The 24,155-nt window shown below is 48.4% G+C and overlaps 9 protein-coding genes across 9 annotated transcripts; 5 read left to right on the plus strand and 4 right to left on the minus strand.

The window, feature by feature from the left end:
- The first annotated feature begins 383 nt into the window (after positions 1–383).
- On the plus strand, positions 384–2,814 carry V1508DRAFT_410398 (uncharacterized protein). The gene is made up of 5 exons (XM_066939314.1): positions 384–867; positions 932–1,001; positions 1,077–1,237; positions 1,288–1,348; positions 1,414–2,814. Exons 1-5 carry the CDS (start codon positions 523–525, stop codon positions 2,763–2,765), a joined length of 1,989 nt encoding a protein of 662 aa, XP_066798214.1. The 5' UTR covers positions 384–522; the 3' UTR covers positions 2,766–2,814.
- A 998-nt stretch (positions 2,815–3,812) lies between these two features.
- On the plus strand, positions 3,813–4,751 carry V1508DRAFT_410400 (uncharacterized protein). The gene has a single exon (XM_066939315.1). The coding sequence runs from the start codon at positions 3,868–3,870 to the stop codon at positions 4,687–4,689; it is 822 nt and encodes a 273-aa protein (XP_066798215.1). The 5' UTR covers positions 3,813–3,867; the 3' UTR covers positions 4,690–4,751.
- A 416-nt stretch (positions 4,752–5,167) lies between these two features.
- On the plus strand, positions 5,168–6,983 carry V1508DRAFT_453735 (uncharacterized protein; the record flags this gene model as incomplete). The annotated part of the gene is made up of 3 exons (XM_066942551.1): positions 5,168–6,628; positions 6,676–6,744; positions 6,959–6,983. Exons 1-3 carry the CDS (start codon positions 5,256–5,258, stop codon positions 6,981–6,983), a joined length of 1,467 nt encoding a protein of 488 aa, XP_066798216.1. The 5' UTR covers positions 5,168–5,255.
- A 180-nt stretch (positions 6,984–7,163) lies between these two features.
- On the minus strand, positions 7,164–9,501 carry V1508DRAFT_410403 (concanavalin A-like lectin/glucanase domain-containing protein). Its single transcript, XM_066939316.1, has one exon. The coding sequence runs from the start codon at positions 9,286–9,288 to the stop codon at positions 7,405–7,407; it is 1,884 nt and encodes a 627-aa protein (XP_066798217.1). The 5' UTR covers positions 9,289–9,501; the 3' UTR covers positions 7,164–7,404.
- Positions 9,502–9,625: 124 nt separating this feature from the next.
- On the plus strand, positions 9,626–10,809 carry V1508DRAFT_437175 (INO80 complex subunit Ies4-domain-containing protein). Its single transcript, XM_066942137.1, has 2 exons — positions 9,626–9,978; positions 10,029–10,809. Exons 1-2 carry the CDS (start codon positions 9,752–9,754, stop codon positions 10,642–10,644), a joined length of 843 nt encoding a protein of 280 aa, XP_066798218.1. The 5' UTR covers positions 9,626–9,751; the 3' UTR covers positions 10,645–10,809.
- A 260-nt stretch (positions 10,810–11,069) lies between these two features.
- On the minus strand, positions 11,070–11,791 carry V1508DRAFT_430363 (ubiquitin-conjugating enzyme/RWD-like protein; the record flags this gene model as incomplete). The annotated part of the gene is made up of 4 exons (XM_066941907.1): positions 11,070–11,160; positions 11,213–11,466; positions 11,501–11,590; positions 11,669–11,791. The coding sequence occupies 4 exons, from the start codon at positions 11,789–11,791 to the stop codon at positions 11,070–11,072; spliced, it is 558 nt and encodes a 185-aa protein (XP_066798219.1).
- A 375-nt stretch (positions 11,792–12,166) lies between these two features.
- Positions 12,167–13,485, minus strand: V1508DRAFT_410410 (uncharacterized protein). The gene has a single exon (XM_066939317.1). The coding sequence runs from the start codon at positions 13,382–13,384 to the stop codon at positions 12,407–12,409; it is 978 nt and encodes a 325-aa protein (XP_066798220.1). The 5' UTR covers positions 13,385–13,485; the 3' UTR covers positions 12,167–12,406.
- Positions 13,486–13,592: 107 nt separating this feature from the next.
- V1508DRAFT_219929 (AAA domain-containing protein) lies at positions 13,593–18,345 on the plus strand. Its single transcript, XM_066936263.1, has 8 exons — positions 13,593–13,685; positions 13,734–13,760; positions 13,841–13,856; positions 13,917–14,021; positions 14,109–15,050; positions 15,099–16,021; positions 16,073–17,348; positions 17,402–18,345. Coding segments are annotated over exons 2-8 (3,966 nt in total). The 5' UTR covers positions 13,593–13,685; positions 13,734–13,758; the 3' UTR covers positions 18,104–18,345.
- Positions 18,346–19,053: 708 nt separating this feature from the next.
- V1508DRAFT_365084 (GDPD-domain-containing protein) lies at positions 19,054–23,140 on the minus strand. Its single transcript, XM_066937319.1, has 5 exons — positions 22,907–23,140; positions 22,807–22,836; positions 22,644–22,753; positions 22,360–22,559; positions 19,054–22,309 (listed from the first exon to the last, which is right to left on the minus strand). The coding sequence occupies exons 1-5, from the start codon at positions 22,921–22,923 to the stop codon at positions 19,277–19,279; spliced, it is 3,390 nt and encodes a 1,129-aa protein (XP_066798222.1). The 5' UTR covers positions 22,924–23,140; the 3' UTR covers positions 19,054–19,276.
- Positions 23,141–24,155: the final 1,015 nt, after the last annotated feature.

Raw genomic sequence — 24,155 nt, forward strand, 5'->3', positions numbered from 1 at the left:
TCGCAGTATAGATAACTGGGATGTCAAGGTAGCTTCAGTCTTAGACTGTGGAGCAAGAGTCGTTGTTCTGCGACTTCACTTGCGGTTGGTATTTCAGATTATATGTCTAAACAGACCTTTCCTCTCCACAGCCTGACCGACCCGGACCTAACGATTCTACGAGGTGCATCTTGCCATTAAGGCGTATTGGGAACCAGTGTTTACCACAAACAGTAATAAATTAGCAATTGCCGGTTCAAATATCATTTTCGCGATAGCCAAAAGTCTTGAGGGTGGTAGGTGTGCGGAACCGCATGCATCTTCCAGCCACCTTTTGGTTGCTTGCGGAGGAAGCGTCGAGCCGCACCGCTTGAAGTTTTGGGACATCGCGATATTATAAACTTATTAAAAGTCACTGCCACCCACTGGCCTGGTCTCACCATACATCATCAGGGTAATTTAAACTTCCTGCCAAGCACAGTCACAATCTTTCAGCGGGCAAAACAACAGTATCTATTTTTCCACACACGACATCCTAGTACAATGGCGTCGAGCAGACACGATTCGGACCGTCGACATCTATACACTGGACCCGACGATTCGCATGCAAACTACCGCGTCGTCTCACGACGAGGACAGAGACGGGAGTACCGAGAACTAGACTACGACGACAGGCGTTCCCGTTCTCGATCTCGATCTCCTTCTCCCTCGCGCTCGCCACGATACAGACGGCGCCGCGACGTGTACGATTCAGACACTCACTCTGGCAAGCGGCGACGAAGTCCAGGATCACGGTCCATATCCCCGGAGCGTGTTGGTGATTTGTTGGGGACGCCAAATACGGATGTGATGTTACAAGGTCTTGATCCTGATCTTAGCGAGGCTGACGTTCGTACTTATGTTCGCATGCTTTTGTGAGTATCCGAGATATTAATTTATTTTGCGGATATAGTTATTGTCTACGATAGCCAACCTGGGCGGGAAGGCCGATAAAGTCATCATAATTCGCGATCGCAACACAAGTATGTCCCCTCCTCTGCCAGTTGCATGTCGCTCACTCTCTAGGTCCGTGACAGGTTCACTAATCAGTTATGTAGAGCTTAGCCGTGGCTTCGCCTTTGCCCGATTCTTGGCACTGAAAGACGCGTGCACATTCGTGGAAGACAATTATCCCACTATAACGTGCAAATCATGTCGCATTCGCATTGCGTATTCGAAGGAGAGGAATGAGGAGGACAATGGGTGGATATGTAAATTCGTATGTCTGTTACTCAAGATATGAATGGACAGTGGTTTTGACGAACGTAGTGCGATGTTGTTAATTATCCGCGGAGGATGGAATGTTATAAATGTTCTGCGGCTCGGAAAGGTGAGATTACATATTGGAATGCTTGGTATTGTAAGTCACGATGCTAACGATGCCTGACGATATAGATGCAATCGGAGGCACGGCTCCAACGTCAACTATCCGCCCGCACCGCAAGCCCAACGATGGATCCGGCGACACTGGCGACGTCGCCTCGCAGTTCTTGATGCTACGGGGACTAAACCGATTGACGACGGAAGAAAATATCGCTAGGGCCATATCCGAACTCGAGCTGAAGAAATTTAGACGAGTGTTGCTGGTACGAGATCGAATCTCGAAGGCATCATGGTGTTTTGCGTTTGTGGAGTACGCCTCGGCCGCGGACTGCACTAAAGTCGTCGAATATCTTCATAAACAATTCCCCTCATGCTCACCCACCGCCGCCGACTCCAACACGACGACCAACACCGACGGATTTGCAATCGACGGAGCGGATGTAACAGCGAGTTTCATACATTCCGGTGTCTTCGTGCCGGCGTACGCGACAAATACGGACGAGTTGTTCACGTTTCTGGCGGCGAATGGGAGTACGCGGTTAATGTACTGGGATGAGAACGCGTATGTCGGAGTGTACGTGGATCCGTCCTCGCAACAGGACGACGTCTCGGCTTTTTTTGCGGACATAGAGGGGTCGAGCGGCCTGACGCGGAGAACACCGTCGAGTGCGACGAAGCAGGATGAGAAGCCGAAGAAGAAAAGAGAGTCGGCCCCGGTGTCAAAGAAAATGGCGCCGCAGCTGCAACGGTGGCAAAAGAAACAAGCTGAATTACACGAGACGCCGGCAGATAAGAGTATGGAAGCGAAAACGCAAGACGTCGCGGGAGATACGGCGTATCAGGAATCGTTTTCGGACGTACGACAGCCGGCGTGTTTGCTATGTTTGAGGAGGTTTAAAGCTTTCGATGAAGTTAATCGGCATGAACGGTTGTCGGCGCTGCATAAGTATAATCTTGCTGATGAGCAGTTGTGTGAGAAGGCGAGGGTGAAAGTGGCGAAAGCCAAGGAAAATGTCCAGAATGGATATAGAGACCGGGCACGTGAGCGACGCGTTGCCCAGAATCAGCCGGCCCGGCCGCAGACAAGTACGATCGTGAATAAACGACCTGAAGCTAAGAGGCCGGCGACCACCAAGGCAAAAGAGGAACCTGTTGAGGAGGATGTTGAATCAGATGACGACATGTTTAGTACCAAAGGAGGCAAGCTGTTGGAAAAAATGGGTTGGAAGTCAGGCTCCGGACTCGGTGCGACCGGGTCCGGTATTTCGCAAGCAATCAAACCGGAGATGTATGCGCAGGGCGTGGGGTTAGGTGTAGAAGGCGGCCGATTAGATGCGGAGAAAGAGGGCAAGCCTAGTGCGTACGATGGCTTTGTGCAACGTGTTCGCGAGTCGGCGCGCGAGAGATTTGAAAAGTCGCAGTAATTTTGTATGATTATATGATTACCATTTATAGTTTTGTACTTTGAAAGTGGATTTCAAGATTATATGCGTTGCCTTTCGTAAGCGGTGGCTTTTGCGTGTACCTTGATCCGTGCTTGCGGCTGCTGCCCCAAAAACTCTCTTAGCATCTCCGCAATGTAGTATCGAGATCGATTTCGGGCAAACACACCAGTTGCTATTGATGGCATATTCGACCATGGCATCTGCGGCGAAGCTTCACACGTCCGTTCACCGACTCACTGGCACGGTACCGCCGCAGCTCATCGGCCCAGCTTCGACTAGACACGACACTCGCATCTTTGTTCACGGCGGGAAAGACGTGAAGAAAGATGTATTGTCGACTGCACTCTACGTTCTTGATCTGACGAGCTATGAATGGACCCAAGTGTATTCTGTCTCGAATGAAGAAAATGGTGCTCAGGCTGCCGTTGAAGATAGACCTTCTGGGCGTTACTTCCACTCAATGGCATACTGTGATGAACGGCTGTTTATTTTCGGCGGCCTGATTGGGAATGCGAAGACGACAAGCGAGCTGTGGTGTTTTCATTTGAAGACAAAGAGATGGTCGCTTTTACCGCCAGCGCATCACGAAATGCCCAATGCATCGCGCTGGGCACATTGTGCCAGTGTGTGCGGGAATGCGCTGGTGCTACTGGGCGGCCAGGATGTGGGCAACCATTACATCAGCGACATTGCAGTCTACGACATCCGACGCGATGCATGGGCTCGGCCACGCGCAATTCCGTCTGACGGTCGGTACTCGACGGGACACGGATCGTACCGATCGGTATTAATCCCGACCTCTACAACCCAGCAATCGACATCTCGACAAGCGGCCACGGCGGCCGTGACGGGCGCGAGTTCAATCTACTTGTACTCAAATTCAAACTTTGACGGTGTGCCGAAGATCACGCTAGATCTGCTCGCGCCGCCAAGTCTCGGGTTTTCGCAGGTGCCCTTGAACATGACAGACGGGCCCCCCTTCTTGAGGTTTCCTAGTGGCGGAGTGTTGGGGGATAATATTATTATAGCGGGTACGTACCTGAATATCGAGAGGCAAGAATATTCCGTATACGCGTATAACATGCGGACGAAGCTGTGGACCAAGTTGGACTACGAGGAGCCGTCTTCCATTTTGAATTCGAGTTGGAATACGTCTTTCTTTTGCACTGATATGGCCAAACACGTACTGCTCGGCACGCGCAAAACAAGCACGTCATTATTACAAGACTACAACGACCGCATCACGAATTTTACGGACGTGCTGGAGATCGAAGTCGAGGGGTACGGCGTGTTTGCAAATGCGGCGGACTCGGGCGTCGCGTTCTCGCGCGCGGGGCAAATGTTCGGACGGGAAGCTATGCGGGATGGATTGGCTGACATGGAAATTATTTGCTTTGATAGCAAGCGGGAGAGCAACGGTGAATTGGACTCGCGGCAGGATGACGACAGGATAAGCTTTCTATCACGGACGAAGCGGATCGGTGTTCTGAGCAAAGTACTAGAGACGCGATGGGGGGAGTACTATCTCGCATTATGTGCGTCTGCACCAGGGGTCAGTGAGAGTATGCGAGGTAATATGCGGGTGGAGGACAAGAGCAGGGTGCTATTCATCCCGGAGCGGTATGAGGTTGTCGCAGCTTTGGTGGAGTGGCTGTACACGGGCACGCTGGACCCCAACTGGAACGTCGAGGTCCTTGGCGGGCTGCTGAGTCTGGCACGGGCGTACCGGATAGGCGTGCTATGGCGACAGACCGTGCTGCGACTGCACGAGATGCTGGAGATGTCGTATGTGGAAGGGGCGGATGAAGTGAGGGAGAATGTGTTCAACGCGGCAGCCGCAGCAGGGGAGATCGGATTGCTAAAGCGCGGAAACAAGAAGGCGTCGGCCTTGACGGGTTCGTGAGTCACATAGGAAGGCGTACCTCGGATAGTAAATCTACATGGGATTAGTAGATATTTTAAAATATACAATGGTACTATTTATTAGACGAACCTCGCCGCGTCAGCAGAGGGGATTGTACCTGTTAGGTTTAAGCTTTAATTATTTTGTTGGCTAGGCGATGGGCCGAAGGTATAACTCCGAAGTTCTTAGTAATAATGTCATCAATTAAATTACGGAATTTGAATAATAGCAACAATAATTAATAGTGCGCAATGCAAATAGAAACAGAATATAATCAGTGATAGTTGACCTCAGTCGCGTTCGCAGACTCTGAATGGCCATCGCACCTAAACTGTATTTACTGGAGCTAGTCTAAAGACAGGATTAAATAGGTCTAAGGCGGATTAGCCCCGTGCGGAGAGGGGTGGGTGGCTCAGGTGGGGTTTGGTGCATCGTGTGAGCGCGCCTCAAGAACCCTCCACTTTCTCTGCTCTCACTACACTACTCTACTGACACCACTCGCCTCTCCTCTCCTCTACTTGAACTACTCTCAGGCTACGTCAGTCGCTGCTCGCTGATTCTGGGCCATGGATTTGTTCGCCCACGAGCTCGCCGCCGCGTACCCGGATTTCGACCTCGTCGACCCGGTGGCCGTCGACTCATTCGTCCACGACACCGCGCTTTACCACGACGACCCCATCGTGTCTCTCTCCACCGCTGTTGATCCGCCAAACGAAGACCCACAGAAGCCTCGTCATCTCTCCTCTCTGCCACTATCGGATTCGTACAGTCACATGCAGCTCTTCATCCCTACTAATCCATCACATCATGCCCAAACAACAGATGACGAGGGATGGGCCAAGCAGTCCGTACTCGAAGACGACCTGCCGCTCCAGCACGTCCAGCCAAACATGCAGCTCCAGACCCCGTCCTCGTCCTCGTCCGCGTCGCCGCCAGTGACCCAGCAACAACTGCCCCAGTTCTCAGTGCAGCCTTCTCCCCCGACGCAGATATACCACCTCACCCAAGACACTCCCGACATGCAGCATGTCCTCTCGTCGCAGGGCAAGGTCCTTTTTGTCTCGCCCGCCGTTGTCCAGATGCTCGGATACTCTCAGACGGAGTTCACGGACAAGTTCGTGGCAGAGTACGTGGCGCCCGAGGACGTCGAGTACTTTACCCGCGAACTGAACCGCGCTGCCACGCACGGTGCTGATCCGGACTCTGACGAGGCTCATCTGTCAGTCATATGTCGATTCAAACACGCGGACGGCAATTATGTCCTCGTTGAAGTCGTCGGGCGTGCGCATTTCAGCAGCGCCGACAATGCAAATGGCTCGAAGAAGGAACTGCGGGTGAGCAATCCTCGGGACTGCAAGTGTTTTTTCCTGACGGCGCGACTGTATCGGACAAAGAGCTCTGCACTGATCGACTCGTTCCTCGAGCACAAGATCGAGAATATCCGGCTCAAGCAGATGCTCGCGAATCTACGGGGTCCAGAAACGATCTCGCCGTCTGCAATATTATCGTCGAATGTCGATAATGACCCGACGCAGTTTCGGGCCCACCTACCAGCTGGCATCGACTCTGACTCGGCCAGACTGCGGCGACATTCGGCTGGTGATGCCATCGTTGTGGCGAGCAGAGATAATACGCGTATGAAGTCGATCTCGTCAGATTCGTCTGTCACATCAAGTGTGTCGACCGAAACGTACAACACGTACCCACTGATGTCACCAACAAGTCGCAGTAAATCTGGCATTAGTAGCAGCAATGCCGATAAACCAGCAAAGAAGCCCAAAGTGTCCGACGACAAAGAGTACGTCTGCACGGAATGCGGCACTCTCGACAGCCCGGAGTGGCGGAAAGGCCCCCAAGGTCCGAAGACCCTTTGCAATGCATGCGGGCTACGATGGTCAAAGAGTCTCAAAAAGAAAACTCTTGGACCCTCTTCTACAAAGTGTGTTCCTTGTTCGATGTTTATTGCTGATGCTAACAATAGTAGAGCCAGACATGCACATACACACAGCATGTCATAATAACATCAAAACTAAGCAGCGCTCTCCACAAAACGTGGTATTTACTAGATGCGCCTTTATGTCTTTATCATCGGCGTCGCTCATGTATTCAACGAACGGAAATTTCATGCTTGTTATACCGTTACTGGATGCTTAATATTTTTATTGTACATTCTCTCATCATTCGGCACGCTCTTTTCGTTATTTCCTACTTTTCAGTTCGACTGGGTTAAATATGTCTAGTCTGTATTTTACGGTTCTACTTCTAACAGGCAAAGGTTTGGGTCTGTTTCGTAATTTTATCTTCATAATTTATCGTGGGTTATTGTGGTATATTTAACGTGCAATCAAAGGATGGGATTTCGTCTAAAAGGGTTTTGTTTTATTTCGTTATATATAGTCATTACATATATTGTATTCTGTGGTTTGATAAGATAAATGGGCGTGGTTCGTTGTACAAAAAAATTGGGCTATTTACAGGACTTGGGATGTATGATTTTTTTGTTTGCAAAGTGTTTAAGAAATAAATATCGCTACAATATCTATGTAATATAAGTAAAGTAAGACGATAAATGACCCAATTACTATAAAGGAAGATACAAACATACTACAGTAAACTGAACCACCTTACAGATCGCCCAATAACTCATAAATAACCCGTCAAAGCGCATATAAACATTACATAACCCAACAAATGTCAAAAATAAAACAAAAACACCTATGGCGCCAAGAAATCATGCCGAACATTAACAAAAGCGCTTTGCCCACCTTGCTCAGCCAACTCGCGCATCAGCATCGTCGTGTGCTGAATCAACCTCTCCAGCTTCGCAACTGACGATTTTCCCTGACTTACCAGAATCGCAGAATTCAGATCTTCTGCGACAGGCGCCCGGCCATCTTCAGCGAGCAAGTAGGCGACGGGTGAGTTTATCGGGTCCGGATACGCCATCAATGCGAAGATGTTGTTCAAAGCTTTTTGCACGTCGGTGGTAGACGAAGGGAACTTTTTGTTGCGGTAGGATTCGTGCAGTTTCTGTCCATACCGGATGGACTCGTTCAGGAGGTCGGCCAAGTTTGGCGTGGCCCGAAATTCGGCGTCGCGCATGTCTGTGTCGTCATCATTCGAAACGTCATGCATTTCTTCGTCTTCAGTGTACTCGGATTTTTTCGCCAACGCACATAACCGCATCAGTTCAACGAATTTCCGGCACTTTAGCTGGAACAGGATTTCCGGATTGTCTTCAAACACTTTTGGGAAAAACAGCTCCGTCAGCTTCAGCGCGCGGTTAATATTCCCCTCCATCACGGCAGCCCGGATCTTTTGCCGATTAATCGCCTCCAAGTCCTCCGCAATCTCGCTCTCGCCCATCTTTACATCTCCATCTTCAACACTTTTCGGGGATGAAAACGCGTTGGCTTCCTTCTGCACGTCTCCCGCAAACGCACGGACAGAATCAACGTAGCCATTATGCGCAAGGTACGACGAAATAAGCTTATGTATAGTTTGCGTGATTGCCGTGTCCGCCCTCGCAGATGATCTCCCCCCCAATAACTCCAGTGGCGGCTGAAATGCGTGGATTTGCATATACGTTTTCGCCTTTTCTTCCCGCATGTACGATTCGATATCGAACACAAAATCCCTCTGCCCGAAATTTGCACGAACATGCTCCCCAATCGTGCGCATGCCCACAGCAGGGTATAGCGTTCCCTTCAGATCCTTAAACGCCGTCTCGAGGGCCATCCCATTTTTTGTGTAGAACGCCGTGCGATTTCGAAAGTTGATGCCACATCCAATCACGTCGTTTGTCGAGAACGTCGGACCGTACTGCTTTCCGCTGTTTTGGCATGCAAATGTATTGCCATCGTCGCCGTGGTACCCCCATGAATCTGAGACCCAGCCAGGCATTTTGTTGAGCTGGACTTTAGGCCCGCAAAAACCGACGCCGATGAAGCTACGTTCGTTAATAATCGGGTCGTCCCTCTCAAATACTGATGTGGAAGTGCGGGGAAGAGGAAATGCATACCCATCCTTGCCACGCGACAGAACCTCCACTTCAAAGTAGAAGAGGCCGCATTGTGGAGGTATCGGGTGGTTCGCGCGCACGGCGGCGGCTTCTTGCTCGTTACCCTTTGCTGGCGGACCGGCGAACTTGACTTCGAGCATGTCCCCGAAAATTTCCATAGATTGCGAGACGCCTTCAGAGCTCCAGCCTGACGGTAAATGCGGGGGAGCGTCGCCGGGGGTAGTTTGAATGCTCTCTGGTAAATCAAATGCTTGGAATCCGGACAAGCCGCGAACAAGAGATGAGTGTTTTGACGAGTCGGAATGGTTGTAAAGCTGAGGTGTCGTCTCGCCGTCCAACAGGCCGAAAGTAGACCGTGACGACGTTGTGGACGAACCCGGCGATCCCCTCGTCTGTGTAGCCGTTTGTGATGCTAACTGGGCAGCAGAGTTGGCGACACAGTCGGCGTAACATGTAGATGCGAGGTATTTCGGTACGAAGAATTCATCGGGGTGGCCGGCAAGAGCAGGCGTAGTAACCGTCGTCGTGACAGAGGATTGCTGAACCTTGGTCGCGGGGTCGTGCGAGAACGACGCCATGGCGCTCTTCTATAAGGTGTCTGCAGTCTTTTCAAAGACCAATTATGGCCGATATCAAATAATCGCTAATTCGTCGTCCAGTTGGTAGCGAGCTGGATACTGTTGGTGATTGTGAATGATGCAATATGGTCTCAGACAACGGAGGCGGGTCGGCTCACCCGCTGGGGACTTCGATCGCTTTGCGGCTCGACGAGTTCGAGCAAATAATGTGGCATATGTGGAGTAAAGCCAATATTTGTAGGCAGATAAAGCTTTATGTTAAAACTGGCGCGACAGCTAGCACAACGCCAGCAGTGGCAGCCGCTCCCCTAGTATCGGGAACTTGACCAAGCCGTATTAATTTGTCTGTATGCTTCGGCGACACGGCCGGCTCCTTGTTGTGGCCATCTCATTCTCCAAAACTCTCGCATATCACGCACGCCAATTCTAAGTACAGTAGCAACTAGGATTACAGTACCAACTAATGTCCAAGCAATCTCGCTCCGTCGTCCTCAAGCTCAACCCACAGCTACTTGCCCAACAAGAGCAGGCTATGGCGGCCTCGGCCTCCCTATCAATCGCGTCATCCCCCCTTCCGCCGTCATCGCCACTTGCACCACCGACCCCTCCGCCAGGCATCTCCTCAGATCTAGGCACAGGTGTTAAGCGCAAATTCGGAGGCGCGGCTGGCGGTGGGAAGAGGAGGAAACGGTATGCCCTTTGCTATGAACGCTCCTACGATGCTCTAATGATCGAAATAGTCCCGATACTCCGTCTTCGCCGTTCATAACACCATCTGACCCACCGACCCGTCCGCTCTCAGCGCTTAGTGGCTCCCCAGTACCTTTTGACTCAGCAATCTCTTCCATCCCTGGAACAAATGGCGCGTCAACCCCCACTGCGTCTTCAGCACAAGTACTCTCGCACCATGCTCCGCATGCTAAACTCGGCCCGAAGGCAAACCAGGGGTCAATCAACGCGCAATTACGCGCGCTTGATCGCACTGGTAGAGCTTGTCGACGATGGACAAAGATTCCGCTCGAATTGCAGAGTTTTACGGGGTGGGAGTGGAGCGTCGCGACGTGGTACGGAGGGTCGAGGGAGGTTCAAGCTCAAACTATGAATGGTGTGAACGATCGGGATGACAAGAAGCCGGACATAAGTTCAACGTCGACCGAAACGAACAAAGACGACAGTAAGTCTGCAATTCCGTCTGCACCGCCAGCACCGCCGCCGCTTACGATTACTATCCCGTCCTTAAGCACGGTTTCTGGAAGGTCGAAAGATTCTGCGAAAGGCGACGAACCGCATAAGAAAGTACAACGGCGCTTTCCGGCAATTCTACTGCGGCAATCTTTGGACGAATTTGAAGCGTAGATGTAGATTTGCATATCAGAGTTTGGGCTACCTGTATCATATTGCTAAACCTTATTGTACATAATTATATTTGGGTCGGATTGTGTCGGATGAATTGGATATTGAAATGCCTTGTATTGAGATATTAATTAATGGTTTGAAAGTGTCGGTATCTGTCGCATAGACATACAAAATCCTGCCTTTTGATGTAATATGTATCCAATAATAATCCCCGTATCATACAAACAATCAAACTTGGCGCCAGTACTTATCCTTAGTCAGCAAAACAAAACAAGTATGTACCATAAAAGTGACGAGGAATAAAACAATACAACAGTAAACACAAAAAGTGAATATAGAAATGTTCCATAGAACATGTACAAATTTTCTAAATACACTACTCCGCCCATATGCATCCACACAACGTGGTCGTGCCGTCTTCGTGATTACTCATCGTTAATCTCACCAATATCCTTGTAATGCGTCATCATAAGTCTCTTATACTCAGCCGGATTTCCGTCCCACAAATCAGCTGCCCTACAGATCGCCGTTAGCTCTCGTTCGCGCTACATCCTGAAGCCACACTTACTGAGCGTTCAGAGGCGATGCGTTATTAGGCTCACCCAGCAAAGACTGTAAGCTGAGCAGAATAGTCTGAACATTATAAATTGCAGACCATTTTTCCTTCAAAATATCGAGGCAAATGTTCCCGGACATGTCGACGTTAGGATGCCACATTGGCGAGACAAATCGGATCACGGGCGCATGGTATGGATAATTTGGCGGGAACGTCATAGATATCTTGTAAGTAAGCCCCTCGTAGAACTTGTATCCATTAATATGCTGTTAACAAGTCTAGCAATTAGTAATGACTTACGGTGCCTTCAGGGCCGGAGATAGTGCCGGTCCATTGGCAGAGATTCGAATCAGAGACTGGAAACGCACTTATTCCAGGAACATTGGACATCTACCTCCGCATTAGCGCTGTCCTGTTCCAGGCAGGGGCCAAATAACCCATACACAAATAGTTCACAAATAAGCATACCATCAACTGCATGAGTTCACTTTGCAGTCTCTTCGTCACAGAGTGACTGTCGGCCATAGCAGTAGGCGCGTCTTGCATCTTGTGCGACGAAATAGTGGTGGGAGTCGTGTTCTGGGAGTCCATATATTCTATCTACGTTGGTAGGAGGGACAGAGAAGTGACGTTGTCGAATCGAGCTTGTCTTCGACTAGAAGTTGACGAGGGCGGATCGAAAATGCGAAACGATCGAAAAACCCAAAAAGACGTATATATATTTATAAACAAGTAAACAATATTCTACTCGTCTATAGCGTAGCTAATTTCGGTCGTGGTCCTTTCTGGTGTAGTAGGCAGGAAGTGAAGAGTAAACTTTATGATTGGGCAACACAAACAGTTCACACAGCGATATTATGAGTTGCCGTAGAAACCTTGTATGACCACATGCGGCGGCAAATACCCTTCACTGAAACAGATATTCGGTGGCCATTTTAGAAATAAGGGTTTAGGGTTATTGATACCCTTCCAGTATGATAGAGATATAAATTACGACCAGTGGATTGGTCTTTAACTCGTATAAATAGAAGTTGTAGCAGATCTATATAGCTGTATACATAATTGACTGCGACAATGCTCCGCACAAAGCAAGAGTTTCGCACCTTGACGGATTTACAACCTTATGATAAGAACGTTAACAAAGATAAATTAATGCATTAACATAACTATACAGACTAACTTTATCCAATAACCACAATCACACTGTTAAGGTTCGTCAGCCTTCCGTTTATGCTTTCTCCTATTTTTCTTTATTTCATTTTCCTCTTGCGGTGGGACAAAGTCCTTCTCGCGCTCTTTCTTTCTTTCCTCCTTCCTTTCTTCACGCTGTTCTCTCCGCTTTGCATCCGCCTGATGGGATTTCTCTCTTTTTGACAAGAAATATTCACCACTGTCCATCTGGAGATCAATCTGCCTGGGCTGCTGTGGAGGCGGGAAAGGCGTATAAGGCTTCTTCTCCTTGACCACCTTCGGTTTCCTTCTCTGGACATTGCGCTTCTTGAAGTGGGGTAAGAATCGATCCCAAGACTCGTTTGCCAGCTCTGGGTTTTTTGCGAGCTCCCGCTTAATCATGAGCTCCTTTATGTGATAAATGGGGTGAACATTCCTCATGCAATCTTCCACAACTCGTCGTACTTCTTTTAATCCTTTATACGCACCCATTACTGCCACAGTGTTGCCTTGAACTAAAATGTAACATTGTGTGAGAAGCTCCAACGCCCTCAATGTGTTTCCATTTGGTCCTAATATTCGCTGACGGCGCTTAATAAAGCGTTCTTTGTTGCCAACCAAATTTCCGATCTTAATAACATCGCACGCCATGGCATCATCTTCTAAGATCTTGACAGCCTGTGGATATGGTACACTTCGCGCAAGTAACTTTATCAAATCCCGCGCCTTCAAAATCGCTGCGGGATCGTACGTCTTGAGCGTCGTCTTGACCGTCATCGAACCCTCAACGAGATCCAAAACGCATGCGATGCCCTTCTTTTCAAGTGTCCGCGTCACGTCTCCCCATACTTGTCGCAAATAAGCTTCTCGGTACTTTGGGAAGAGTGTAGCGAAAGAAGATTCCTCCGTGAAGGGTTGCCCCGAAACGTTGTCCTCTTGCTTGAACTCCGGCTCGCGCCATTTATCGATCGTAGGGACATCCCAGGGTTTATCCTTATTATGAGTTGACGGCATGTCCTGTGTAGCTTAAGTGTAGCTTGACACTATCGTATTGATCGAACCCTTGGAAATCCAAATATTTGAACAAAAAATTAATCTAAACTGTCCTGAGAAAGATTTCGTTGGGACAATAGAGCAGGAAAGGAAAGAAAAAATTAGAGTTTGACGGTGAGCCGCCTTAATTGTGTGCGACCCGTCGCAAGTTTGTTACATGCCGCGTTCCTGTCACGTACGCGTTGGTAGTTAGTTAATTGATGCCGTGACCGTAATGCATTGCTGCGACCGAGGAGCATCTGAGTAATCGCTCTTGCTATAGGTGTGTATGCAAGACTGCCGAGCTACTTGTCAGCTTCTAATTAGTAAGACAGTATAAGGTCACCGTTCTCAAGATGTAAGTGCTGTGTTTTGGTTTACGCGCTGGACGAGATAGTTTATTCGGATAAATATGCTGACCTACTATTTCCATCAAAGGTCGAGTATTCAGAAGGTATGGTCGAGTGAAGATTGAAAAAGTCTATGGCCTTGACCGCTAAACCACCGCTGTTAGCTCTCGATTCAGGGCGTGCGATCGTTCGACAATGCTGAGCGGGAAACGATTCATTTCTACGCCCCTTTGACTCTTATTGTTGGCCACAATGGCTCAGGAAAGACAGTATGCAACGAACTTATAATTTCGCTCTATTGTTTGGCGATGTTCGACTGGATGTGATAATCTGAATGAAATGCTAAGTCCACCTAGACCATCATCGAGTGCCTCCGTTATGCCACAACAGGCGACTTACCACCACAGAACAAAGGCGGTGCATTCATCCACGACCCACGAATCGCCGGTGAAAAAGAAGTAATGGCCCAAGTCAAACTTGGCTTCACGAGCACAAACGGCATGCAAATGATCTGCACCCGCTCTATGCAGCTCACCATGAAAAAAACAACTCGGACATTCAAGACTCTCGACGGTCAGCTACTCGTTATGCATAATGGGCAACGTGAGACGATTAGCACGCGCTGCGCGGAACTGGATGCGCAGTTGCCCCAGTATTTGGGGGTATCGAAAGCGATTTTGGATTATGTCGTGTTCTGCCATCAGGATGAAAGTTTGTGGCCATTGAGTGAGCCAGCAGTTTTGAAGAAGCGGTTCGATGAGATTTTTGAGGCGTTGAAATACACGAAGGCGCTAGATACTATTAAATCTTTGAGAAAAGAATTTGCTACAGAGATGCGGCTGCTGCAGAATGATGTCGATCATCTCAAGAATGACAAAGACCGCGCGGATAAAATTAGAGCCAGAGCTGATCAGTTAAATAGTGATATCGAGAAGAATAAAGAGGATGCTTCTATCTTGGGCCGCGAAATGCAACATGTCGAGGGGCAGTTGAACGCGTTATTCAAGTCTGGGCAAGAGTTTCAGAAGGTATTGTCAGAACTAGATCAGAAGCGAGCCCATTTGGCGGCGTTAAACGACCAAGCTATGGAATTAGAAAGTACTATCGAAGTACTCCACGATTCAGATGAGGATTTGGAGAAGAAGAAGGCAGAATTTGCTAACCATATTCATACGCGGCAAGAGGAGCTCCGTGAGTTAAGAAATACTATCGAGAAAGCGAAGCAAGAAGTGATTCACGTGCGCTCGAAGCACTCTGATGCGTTGGTCCAGGAGGGAAAGCTCAATGCTGAGGCAGAGGTAATAAATGCCTGTCCAGCTGTTATGAACTGTTACTGACTGACGTAGGCACAAAAAGGCCGGCTAAAAAAACGACAAGATCTTGTCAAAGAAATCTCTGATCGTCATAATATCGCTGGTTTCGGCGTCATGGATCTCGATCGCCGCCAGATCGATGCGTTCCGAGAAAAACTAATGGGCACGATCAGAAGCACCACAAATCAAGTCCAGCGCAACAAAGCGGAGGCTGAAGATCAGATCGGTAGCATCCAGAGCAAAATTCAGCAGATTCGAGAAGAAAAGTCGAGTTACGAAATGCGTTACAAACTTTCAAAGAACTCGAATGACAAAAGGCAGGATGATGTTCGGAAACTTCAAGCTTCGATTGATGCAGTAGGTGTCGAAGAAGCGGATTTAGTATATCATGCGTCGCAACTAAAGAGCTCGGAACAGCAACTTGGCGACCAGAGAGCGGCATTCGAACAAGCCAATTTCAGCGCTCAACAGACTGAGAAAGCAGAAAATTTGAAGGATGTTGAACGCAAACTGGACGCCGTGAGCGATGAACTCACGAGATCGAACAAGCAAACTGAAATGAGAGCTAACCTAGGCATCTTGCACAAGAATTCTACTAGCCGTGACGAACAGCTCAATGCCGTTATTAACACGAATAAGGCGAAGTTTAAGGCTTTTACTGGCGCGGAACTGCAAAGAAAGACCGTTGAAGAGCAGTTCAAAACTGCGCAAGAGAGATTACAAGATACTCTGAATGAAGCTACGCGAAGCTATGAGTCTTGCGCCAAAGAACTGTCTAAGATTGAGACACAATATAGCATTGTTAAGAGCGATTTGCAGAAAAAGAGTGCCGAGAGGGAACGGTCGATGAAAGTATTCCAGGATATTGTGAGCCCGGGAAACGGCGACGCCGATTATGCTCGCGCCTTCCAAGATTGTCTACAAGATGCGGAAAAGACTGTTGAGAGAGACAGAAGGTGCGAGTGAACGCATAAATTTATATTGTCTGACACTCTGACCACGTTTAGGAACCTCAATCAGTGCGATTTTATTCTGGCCTATTACAGAAAGGCGCGTGACAGCGCCATGCAGAAGCATGAATGCAATCTCTGCCGCCGTCCGCTAAGAGATCAAAGGGATGAAATCGACGACAGCGACGACCTAGGTCATACCACTGAACTAGAAATATTCTGCGAACTCATGGATGCGCAAATAGAGTATTTTGGAAACAAGTCGCAATTGGTTGACAGACTAGAAGAGAGTGAGAAGATTCTAGAAGAAACGCGAGGCGCTGCTCCACATGTTACAAAGATGGCGGAGCTCGATGCGGTGATTCCGGATCTCAAAGCAGAGCTTGTGCAGTTGGAGTCCCGACTCGACACTGTTGGTCGGGAAGTGGAAAACTCGACAGGTGAGATTGCAGATGTGCGACAGCGGATAAGCGAGCTAGAATCTCTGCGCAAGGTTGTCAATGATATTGTCCGATTCACGAGTGAGATAGAGGATATGAATCTAGAAATTGAAAGCTACACCTCGCAGCTCAGTGATACTGATATTGGGCGATCAGTGGATGAGATTGAGGCGGCAAGGCAGCATTTGAACGCGTTAGCGAATCAATATCGAAAGGAGTTGACCAGAATAACAGATGAACGCGACCGCCAGAGAACTCAAATCAATGTCCTTGAGAATCAGACTCGGGATAAGAAGGCCGTACTGAATGATAAGAAAACCAAGTTGCAAGCCAAAAACGATTTGATTTCGCGCGCAGAAGAATTAAGAAAAGAAATCGCAGATACGGTGAGCAAAATGGAGCAAGTCAAGACACATATAAATACGATGGATCCACTTTTGCAGAGTCACGCTCATGATTTAGAACAAACGCGCAGTCATTTCAATAAAATTGAATCAGAAAAGATGAAAGAAGTGGCGGACTTGAACGCGAGCCTGCAGAAGTTTATGAGCGTGCATGCCGATATTGGGAAGTATGAGGAAATCGGAGGGGACAACCGACTAGAGCATGCACAGCAGCGGACGGAAAAATATGCGAATCGGATGAAGTCTCTGGTTGAGGAAACAGATCAATTGATGGAGAGCGCGAATCTGCAGGATAAGGAGCTCACTAGTATTGATATGCAGGAGCGTCAGATTTCGGATAATATTTTGCTTCGAAGTCTACATGACAGGATTGAAGAGACGCGCAGCAGAATCGGTGAGCTTGAACAGAAGAATGCTATCCAGGAAAGAGATGCGTTCGAGAAAAAAGCTCAGCAGCTGAGAATTCATCATGCTCGTTTGAACGCTGATGTGAGTTCACTAGAGTAGATGGTATAGTTGCATATACTAACTACTTTTGGTAGTACGGAAGTAAAGTTGGTGAAATCAAGCAAATGGATGATCAGTTCAAGCGATATGAGGACGAATTACGAACCGAGTTCCTGAATGTGCACGAAACTTACAGAGAGACGTTAATCAAGCTCAAAACGACTACAGCCAGCAGCGAAGACTTGGCTAAGTACGGCAAAGCACTCGATAGCGGGATCATGAAATATCACAGCTTGAAAATGGAGGAAATTAACCGTATCATTGACGAGCTGTGGAAAAAGACATACAGTGGTACTGATGTTGATACGATTCTAATTCGGTCTGACGACGAATCGGCAAAAGGCAATCGATCTTACAACTACCGCGTGTGCATGGTTAAACAAGATGTCGAACTCGATATGCGTGGCCGTTGCAGCGCCGGGCAGAAAGTGCTCGCAAGTATCATTATCAGACTCGCTTTAGCAGAATGTTTTGGCGTAAACTGTGGCATTATTGCGCTCGACGAGCCGACAACCAATTTAGACCAGGAGAACGTGCAATCGCTTGCGCGAAGCTTGGGAAGTATTATTGACGCGAGACGCGCACAGAGAAATTTCCAGTTAATTGTTATAACCCATGATGAGGACTTCTTGAGGTACATGAACGGTTCGGACTATTGCGAGTATTATTTCAGAGTCTCGCGAAACGAAAGGCAGAAATCTCAAATAGAGCGACAGAAAATCAGTGAAGTATTTTAGGATCAAGGTATATATTTGTGAGATTGTTCGATAACGAAATTGGCTGGCATTGGAAATCGGATCCTTACAATGTAACATAATAAAAGGAAATTTAGGGTCAAAATGCAGTACGAAACTTGGGGCCTGACTACCAGACAATTTATTTCATACCCGTCGAACTGTCAACGAAGGTCAAAAGTTCAGGTTCATTGGCCAGCATTGAGCACTCGTCGTGCCAAGCTTCGAACCAGTTGACTCTGCAGCCAACCAGCCATCTATTTTTCTACAATACTACAATATACAATATGAATTTGAAGCCCTCGTCGCCGTGCTCCTCATTCTCCTCCTTCACTCCTTCGCCTCATCTAAAGTAATCCTTCGCCATCTCAAGTACAAGATGTCCAAGTCTCTCAACGATACGCCTTAGCTATATTACGGGACTTCATCGCTGCCCGCTATATATTCACGCCTGAGTAAACGGCTCAAATTTCAATTTCGCGCGAATTTAGAGCTCAGACCTAATCCGGACCGTCGACGGTCCTCCAGAGCCCTTCCCACACCATCTCCACAAGACCGGACAATGTGAGCGTTTTCGTTCTCGGCATTCACGTGGTCGGACGGTGTCTGGATCACCTGTGGCACATAATCCTCGAATTACTAAATTCACTCTCATTCTGTGAATTTCGAAAGTTTTAATGGAGTTGACGAGTCTGTTGGGGGGGGGGGGGGGGACATATGATTTTTGTTTTAAGCAGGATAATGGTAAGATATCCCTTGAGGCAGGAAATCGAGATTAGTGACATAGTGAAAATATGATTATTGCTGTACTTTGCGGGAATGTTTGTGCTTGCGGGCCGCTGAATGTTCTGCTCTGAAACAGCTGTTGGCTGTGGACTAACGATTCTATGACTGGCTAATAAGCTCTCCAGCCTCATCGCCATTTACTTAACTAATGGATTGGCTCTGCATAATAAAATGTAATGTTCATGATTATTAATACTTCTAATACATGATGCAAATTGAATATATGAAACAACAAACACATGCCTCTGCTTCCTGTATATATATACGTTGAATGAATACGAAGAAAAACTACAAAAAAATGCGTAATACAACAAACGAAACGCCGAAGTAAAAAACACCCAATTATATCCAGTTGTATGATTACCACTAATGTCTAGCTCGAATAGACTCTTAACTGGCGGCAGTCAAACCTTTTCGCACCGCCAGGACGGAATCCACAATGACGGCGTCGACTCCATAATTCATCTGTAGCTTGCAATACGCGGGAACATTGTTCATCGTCCCGTAGGTGAAGCATACAAGTCCCGATTCCTTGACGACGCGGATAAGTCTAGGTGTCAGGATCAGTGGTTCACAGGCTGACACGAGGCCAAGCAAGTTCCATTTTGAGGCGAATCGAATAGCTTCTTGTAAACTTGACGCTCGGACATCAGCCATCGGCTCTGTTCCGGATTCGGTAAGGAACAGCACGGGGATCGATGGCTGCTTCAGAGATAACATCACGCACACATCCGGATGGAAACTAGAGAAAATGATATCGCGACCTTCTGCGTGATCATACACAACTTTCAACACCGAATCCACCCACTGATTAAGTTCGATTGCGAGATCATCCATATCCTCAGCTTGACTTTCGTCAAGCATGGGATACTTGCACTCAATATTGAATCCAACGTTTTTCGGCAATGTCTTAAACACTGCTTCCAAGGTTGTGAATGGCGCCTGAATACTCAAGCCACGAGAGTTGCCTTTAAATCCCTTCTTCTTAAAATCCCGCGTGAACTTCAGCCGTTCGCTGTACTCTGAATCCAATTCCTCCATTTCTAGCGACAACGAGCGGGGTCGTCGTCCAAGTTTGGGGGGTTCAATATCAACACCGTTAGAACTGTTCCTACTTTCTACCCTTCTAGGCGACGAATTGCGGCTTCGTGCTTTTGGTGTACGGCGTTCCGACACGCTCAAAAACTGCTCCAACGTCAGCGCATGCATGGGAACATCGATACCGGTCTCCGCGACAAGGAAGTCATGGTAAATCACCGGCACACGGTCTTTCGTAAGCTGGACATCAAACTCGACATAACTCGCGCCCAGATTCGCTGCCGCAATAAACGACTGTAAAGTGTTCTCGCCAAGTTGTAAACTCTTTCGGCTTGTGGAGTTCTTGCCGAGCCCACGGTGCCCAATCACGCGGGATGATGCGAGTGATTTCCAGTACGTCGCCGACTTGGCAATGGTCATGTTAGGATGTGTAAATGGCGAAACGACAAGGAACTCAAAGTTCACTGTTCCGAGGACGTCGAGCGTCGAAGCTTGGATGATCGGCACAGTAATTGTCTCGTGAAGACTGCGTATCGATTGCCCTACTGATGTCTTGATTGTTGAGAGCATCGCAACTGCACGCCCGAGGATCTGGTTTCTGTTCCCGGCATACGTGGGCACGATATCGAAGAACAGTCGGGCTTTAGACGGATCGGCTGTGTGGAACACAATAGGCTCAGTGGACGGATTGTCCTGGATCGGCAGATCAATTACAGTTGGTTCTCCTTCAGCATTGTGGGCTGAAATTACAAGCGACAGTGCAGTGTCCAGCTGAGTCGAGTGCACGCGCGAGAACGGGACCTGATCGAGCTGCACCGTGGCAATATTTGACCGAGTGTCTGTCGATCCGAGGGTCACGAGAATCATACTGGTGTTGTTCTTCAAGTATCTATGACCGAAACTTTTAATTGGTTCGTGAGTGATAGGAATCGACGGAGCCAGGCTGGGCGACGATGAAAGCTTAGAAGAAGTTGACGAATTGAGTGACAACAAGCTGTCCATTGAAGCAGAGGCCGCACTTGCAATGTCGCTGCCTGACTGGAATGGGGATAAACTATCCAGGGCCGGAGGCTGTTTGGATGGCAACTTTTTTGCGATGTCCAAGTGACCCCTCAAGCACGCATGCTCCGTAGCAGTCCATCCTGAACCATCGGTCTTGTCCGCATCGCTTCCATTTGCCATCAACACGTCAACAACACCAGAATAGCCATATACAGCCGCAACAAACAACGGCGTCCATCCGTAAGTGTTCTCGGCGATCTCTGTGCTCGCACCATACTTGAGAAGTATCTCGGCAGTCTCCGTATGGCCAAACTTGGCAGCGACGTATAGGGCCGTTTCCCCCAGCACATCGTCCGCATAATCAACATCCAGACCAGCATCAATTAAGAGCTGGACAATATCAGCGTAATTCGACTTGGCTGCAAGACTCAGAAGCTGAGACGAGTCACGTGGCGGGACTCCTTCGGTAGCCGTCACAAGGACCTTCAAAGTCTTGGGATGTTTGCCAATGACAGCAAGATGGAACGGCGTCAGACCCTCCGCATCGACCCACTCCGGAGCATCTAGGCCGGGGAGGACTTCAAAGAGGTGCCATTTCTTTAGATACTCTACAATCACTTCTGTGATCAGTCGCATGCCATACTGGGCAGCATAGTGCAACGGACTCCGTTTGTACGCGTCTCTGGCAGCTAAAGCAGTCCGTTGGGAGGGCTTCAAGTGATCGAGAATGAATCTCAATACAACAGTCTCGTCGGTCGAATTCTCACCGTCACTGCCGTAGACCATAGTAAGCTGTGCAGTCGAAACCGGGTTTTCTGCTGGTGTGATATACAGCTCTCGGTTGCGCGTGGCTTCGAGTGTTTCATTCGATCGCTGCCGTCCGAGGGCAACAACATGTCGATGAATTATGTTCCGATCCCGCAGATCCGATGAGTCCGTCAAGTTGTCCACTTGCTGAAGTAGGTACTCAATACAGTTCAACGCCTTCGAACCTACAGTCTTCTGCAAAGCAGATAACAGCAGTTTTTGCGAGTCAGGGTCTCCACTCTCTACTAGTGCTGCTTTCAATGCATCCACGTTGTCGTCAGCAACTGCTGTTTTCAATGTCTCGATATTTGGCGTTGTCGAAACTGTTGTATCAGAACTATTTTTGCGAGTACTGTTCGGTGACGGAGATCTCGGAGAATCTTTAAGTTCATCAGGTGCAAGATTTGAAAGCCAGTTGTTGATAGTTGCCATGTATTGGTTAGCCTGGATACCGGACGCGAACGGTAGAATCAAGACCTTCGAGTCCAGGTACAGAGACTGCTGATTAACGCCAGTGCGCTTATCAAGCTTCTTCAGAATTTTTACAAATCCGCGTTTGTTGACCTCGGCGTACCACTATTCTATTAGCTCAAGCCGGCGAATTTACAGGTCGTGAATGTACACACCTGGAGCATGCGCAATTGGCTCCGCAGCTCGAGCAGCGCGCCGACCAGATCCTCGAGATCATCACGGTCCAAATCCTCAGGCTTCACATTTTCCGAAAATCTGTCGAGCAAGACCTTCAGTCGTCGAGAACACTCTGACAATCGCTTATTGTAGAATAAATCCACAGCCTCTAGGTTGCGGTCAAGCGAGTAGAAGAACGCTGGAAGTATTGTCAGTATTTACCCCTGAAACCTTGACGATTGTCACCGCCAAACAATTCCAATGATAGAAAATATTGCCTTACGGGTCAAGTACGCATCGCTGATGGGGCCCTCTGCTTCTCCGCCGGCGGCGGCACGTGCACTAGCAGTTCGGATATGCTTCTTTAGGGACTTATAGTTGAGGTAATACGAGCTGAGTCATATTAGATGACCAAGATCTGCCATGCTTGAGGCTGATATACATACCTCCACTCAGGAACTTGATTCCGCGGTAAACTAGAAGCGAAAGTGTTAGCTGCAGAGTATCAGGGAGAAAAATAGAAAGAGCACGTAAGGAAGTTCTTACTTCTTGCCAAATTTCATGATAGGGGGGATAGTCTACGCCTCGGGCTCTGTCGGACAACCGGTCAAAGTTCGGCAGAAAGGAGGAATAGAGATAGTAAAAGCGAAAAAAGGGATTCTGTCAGCCGAGCAACATCGATAGGTCGCCATTAAGATATAGAGACTGGAAGCTGGCGGGATCAAGCTGTCGTGCCTGCTCGACAGTAATAAGCGACCGGGCCAGACTGAAGCCTGGAGCACAGACCGTTTAATTGGATCACGAACGGCAATAGAACAACGGACGAGATGTAAACGTGGCCACTTCATATAGCGCACTAACTCGCGCGTCGACTGCGTAGGTGGGGCCCGATATGCGAAGCCGCGGGTGCACAGATTTTTCCGGGGGAACAAGCCTCCCGCCAATGGAGATGCCGCGGGTAGCCACACCGCTTACCCGGCCTCGGATCGTCAACCTCCTCCTGGCCACCTTCCCTGGGCCGTCTTTGTCATTCGTCAGTGTCTATTTTATCGACATTGTTTAGATTAACTATGAAAACACAGTACTTGTAAGCCACAACCACTTTTCAAGTTGTGTGGTGAACTGCTACTACTGGTCGGGTCAGCATCCACACTTTCAGCTTGGTAGATCTCCCACTACTGCCTCAAAGCCATGAAAGCCTAGCTAGCCTTTCGCGACGTTTCGTACTGTTACGCAATCTGATGACGGGATTGTGATAGCGTGACCGACCTGGATTGAGGCCGCCGCGCATATCTAACAAGACAACGAACGGTCTCATGTTCGCTACTCACGTCGTGTGAGCGACAGCGTCAAGATCGCGTGCTTTAGGAGAGTGGCAAAGAGCTACGCCTTCTGACCAACAACATCGTGAACACTGGCTAAGTGCATTGACCGCCCGAGGACATATGACGAAGGCAGTGCTTGTCCGTTCACCCACAGCTGTTTACATAAAATCCTACGATCAGCTGACACACTCCACTAAAACTACTGCAACAGTTCACATCAACTGTAACAAGCTTGCTGCCATAACTGCCATATATAGTAGCAGCATACTAAACAGAACGTTGTATAAATATGTCACCGCATACACAAGGTACTGCAAATGACTACTCAAAATGGAAAGGACTAAAATGAATTTAACCAAAAAAAAATTTATTAACGAGATGACTAATTTTGCTACAACCACAATCGGCAATCCAACACATGCCCCACCAATACCAGAAACAGGGGAAAACCTCATGAAGATTTTCTGAAG

Source organism: Lipomyces doorenjongii (genome assembly GCF_038497915.1).
Source record: "Lipomyces doorenjongii strain NRRL Y-27504 unplaced genomic scaffold V1508scaffold_5, whole genome shotgun sequence".
Classification (NCBI taxonomy): Eukaryota; Fungi; Ascomycota; class Lipomycetes; order Lipomycetales; family Lipomycetaceae; genus Lipomyces; species Lipomyces doorenjongii.

Coding starts and splice junctions, on each gene's coding strand:
- V1508DRAFT_410398 (XM_066939314.1), top strand. CDS start 523: ATGGCGTCGAGCAGACACGATTCGGACCGTCGACATCTATACACTGGA. Junction 1,238..1,287: donor ATGGGTGGATATGTAAATTC/GTATGTCTGTTA, acceptor TGACGAACGTAG/TGCGATGTTGTTAATTATCC. Junction 1,349..1,413: donor ATGTTCTGCGGCTCGGAAAG/GTGAGATTACAT, acceptor CTGACGATATAG/ATGCAATCGGAGGCACGGCT.
- V1508DRAFT_410400 (XM_066939315.1), top strand. CDS start 3,868: ATGCGGACGAAGCTGTGGACCAAGTTGGACTACGAGGAGCCGTCTTCC.
- V1508DRAFT_219929 (XM_066936263.1), top strand. Junction 15,051..15,098: donor AGCTCAATGCTGAGGCAGAG/GTAATAAATGCC, acceptor TGACTGACGTAG/GCACAAAAAGGCCGGCTAAA. Junction 16,022..16,072: donor ACTGTTGAGAGAGACAGAAG/GTGCGAGTGAAC, acceptor GACCACGTTTAG/GAACCTCAATCAGTGCGATT.
- V1508DRAFT_410403 (XM_066939316.1), bottom strand. CDS start 9,288: ATGGCGTCGTTCTCGCACGACCCCGCGACCAAGGTTCAGCAATCCTCT.
- V1508DRAFT_410410 (XM_066939317.1), bottom strand. CDS start 13,384: ATGCCGTCAACTCATAATAAGGATAAACCCTGGGATGTCCCTACGATC.
- V1508DRAFT_437175 (XM_066942137.1), top strand. CDS start 9,752: ATGTCCAAGCAATCTCGCTCCGTCGTCCTCAAGCTCAACCCACAGCTA. Junction 9,979..10,028: donor GGTGGGAAGAGGAGGAAACG/GTATGCCCTTTG, acceptor TGATCGAAATAG/TCCCGATACTCCGTCTTCGC.
- V1508DRAFT_365084 (XM_066937319.1), bottom strand. Junction 22,754..22,806: donor AATCAAGTTCCTGAGTGGAG/GTATGTATATCA, acceptor AATATGACTCAG/CTCGTATTACCTCAACTATA. Junction 22,560..22,643: donor CAGCGATGCGTACTTGACCC/GTAAGGCAATAT, acceptor CAATACTTCCAG/CGTTCTTCTACTCGCTTGAC.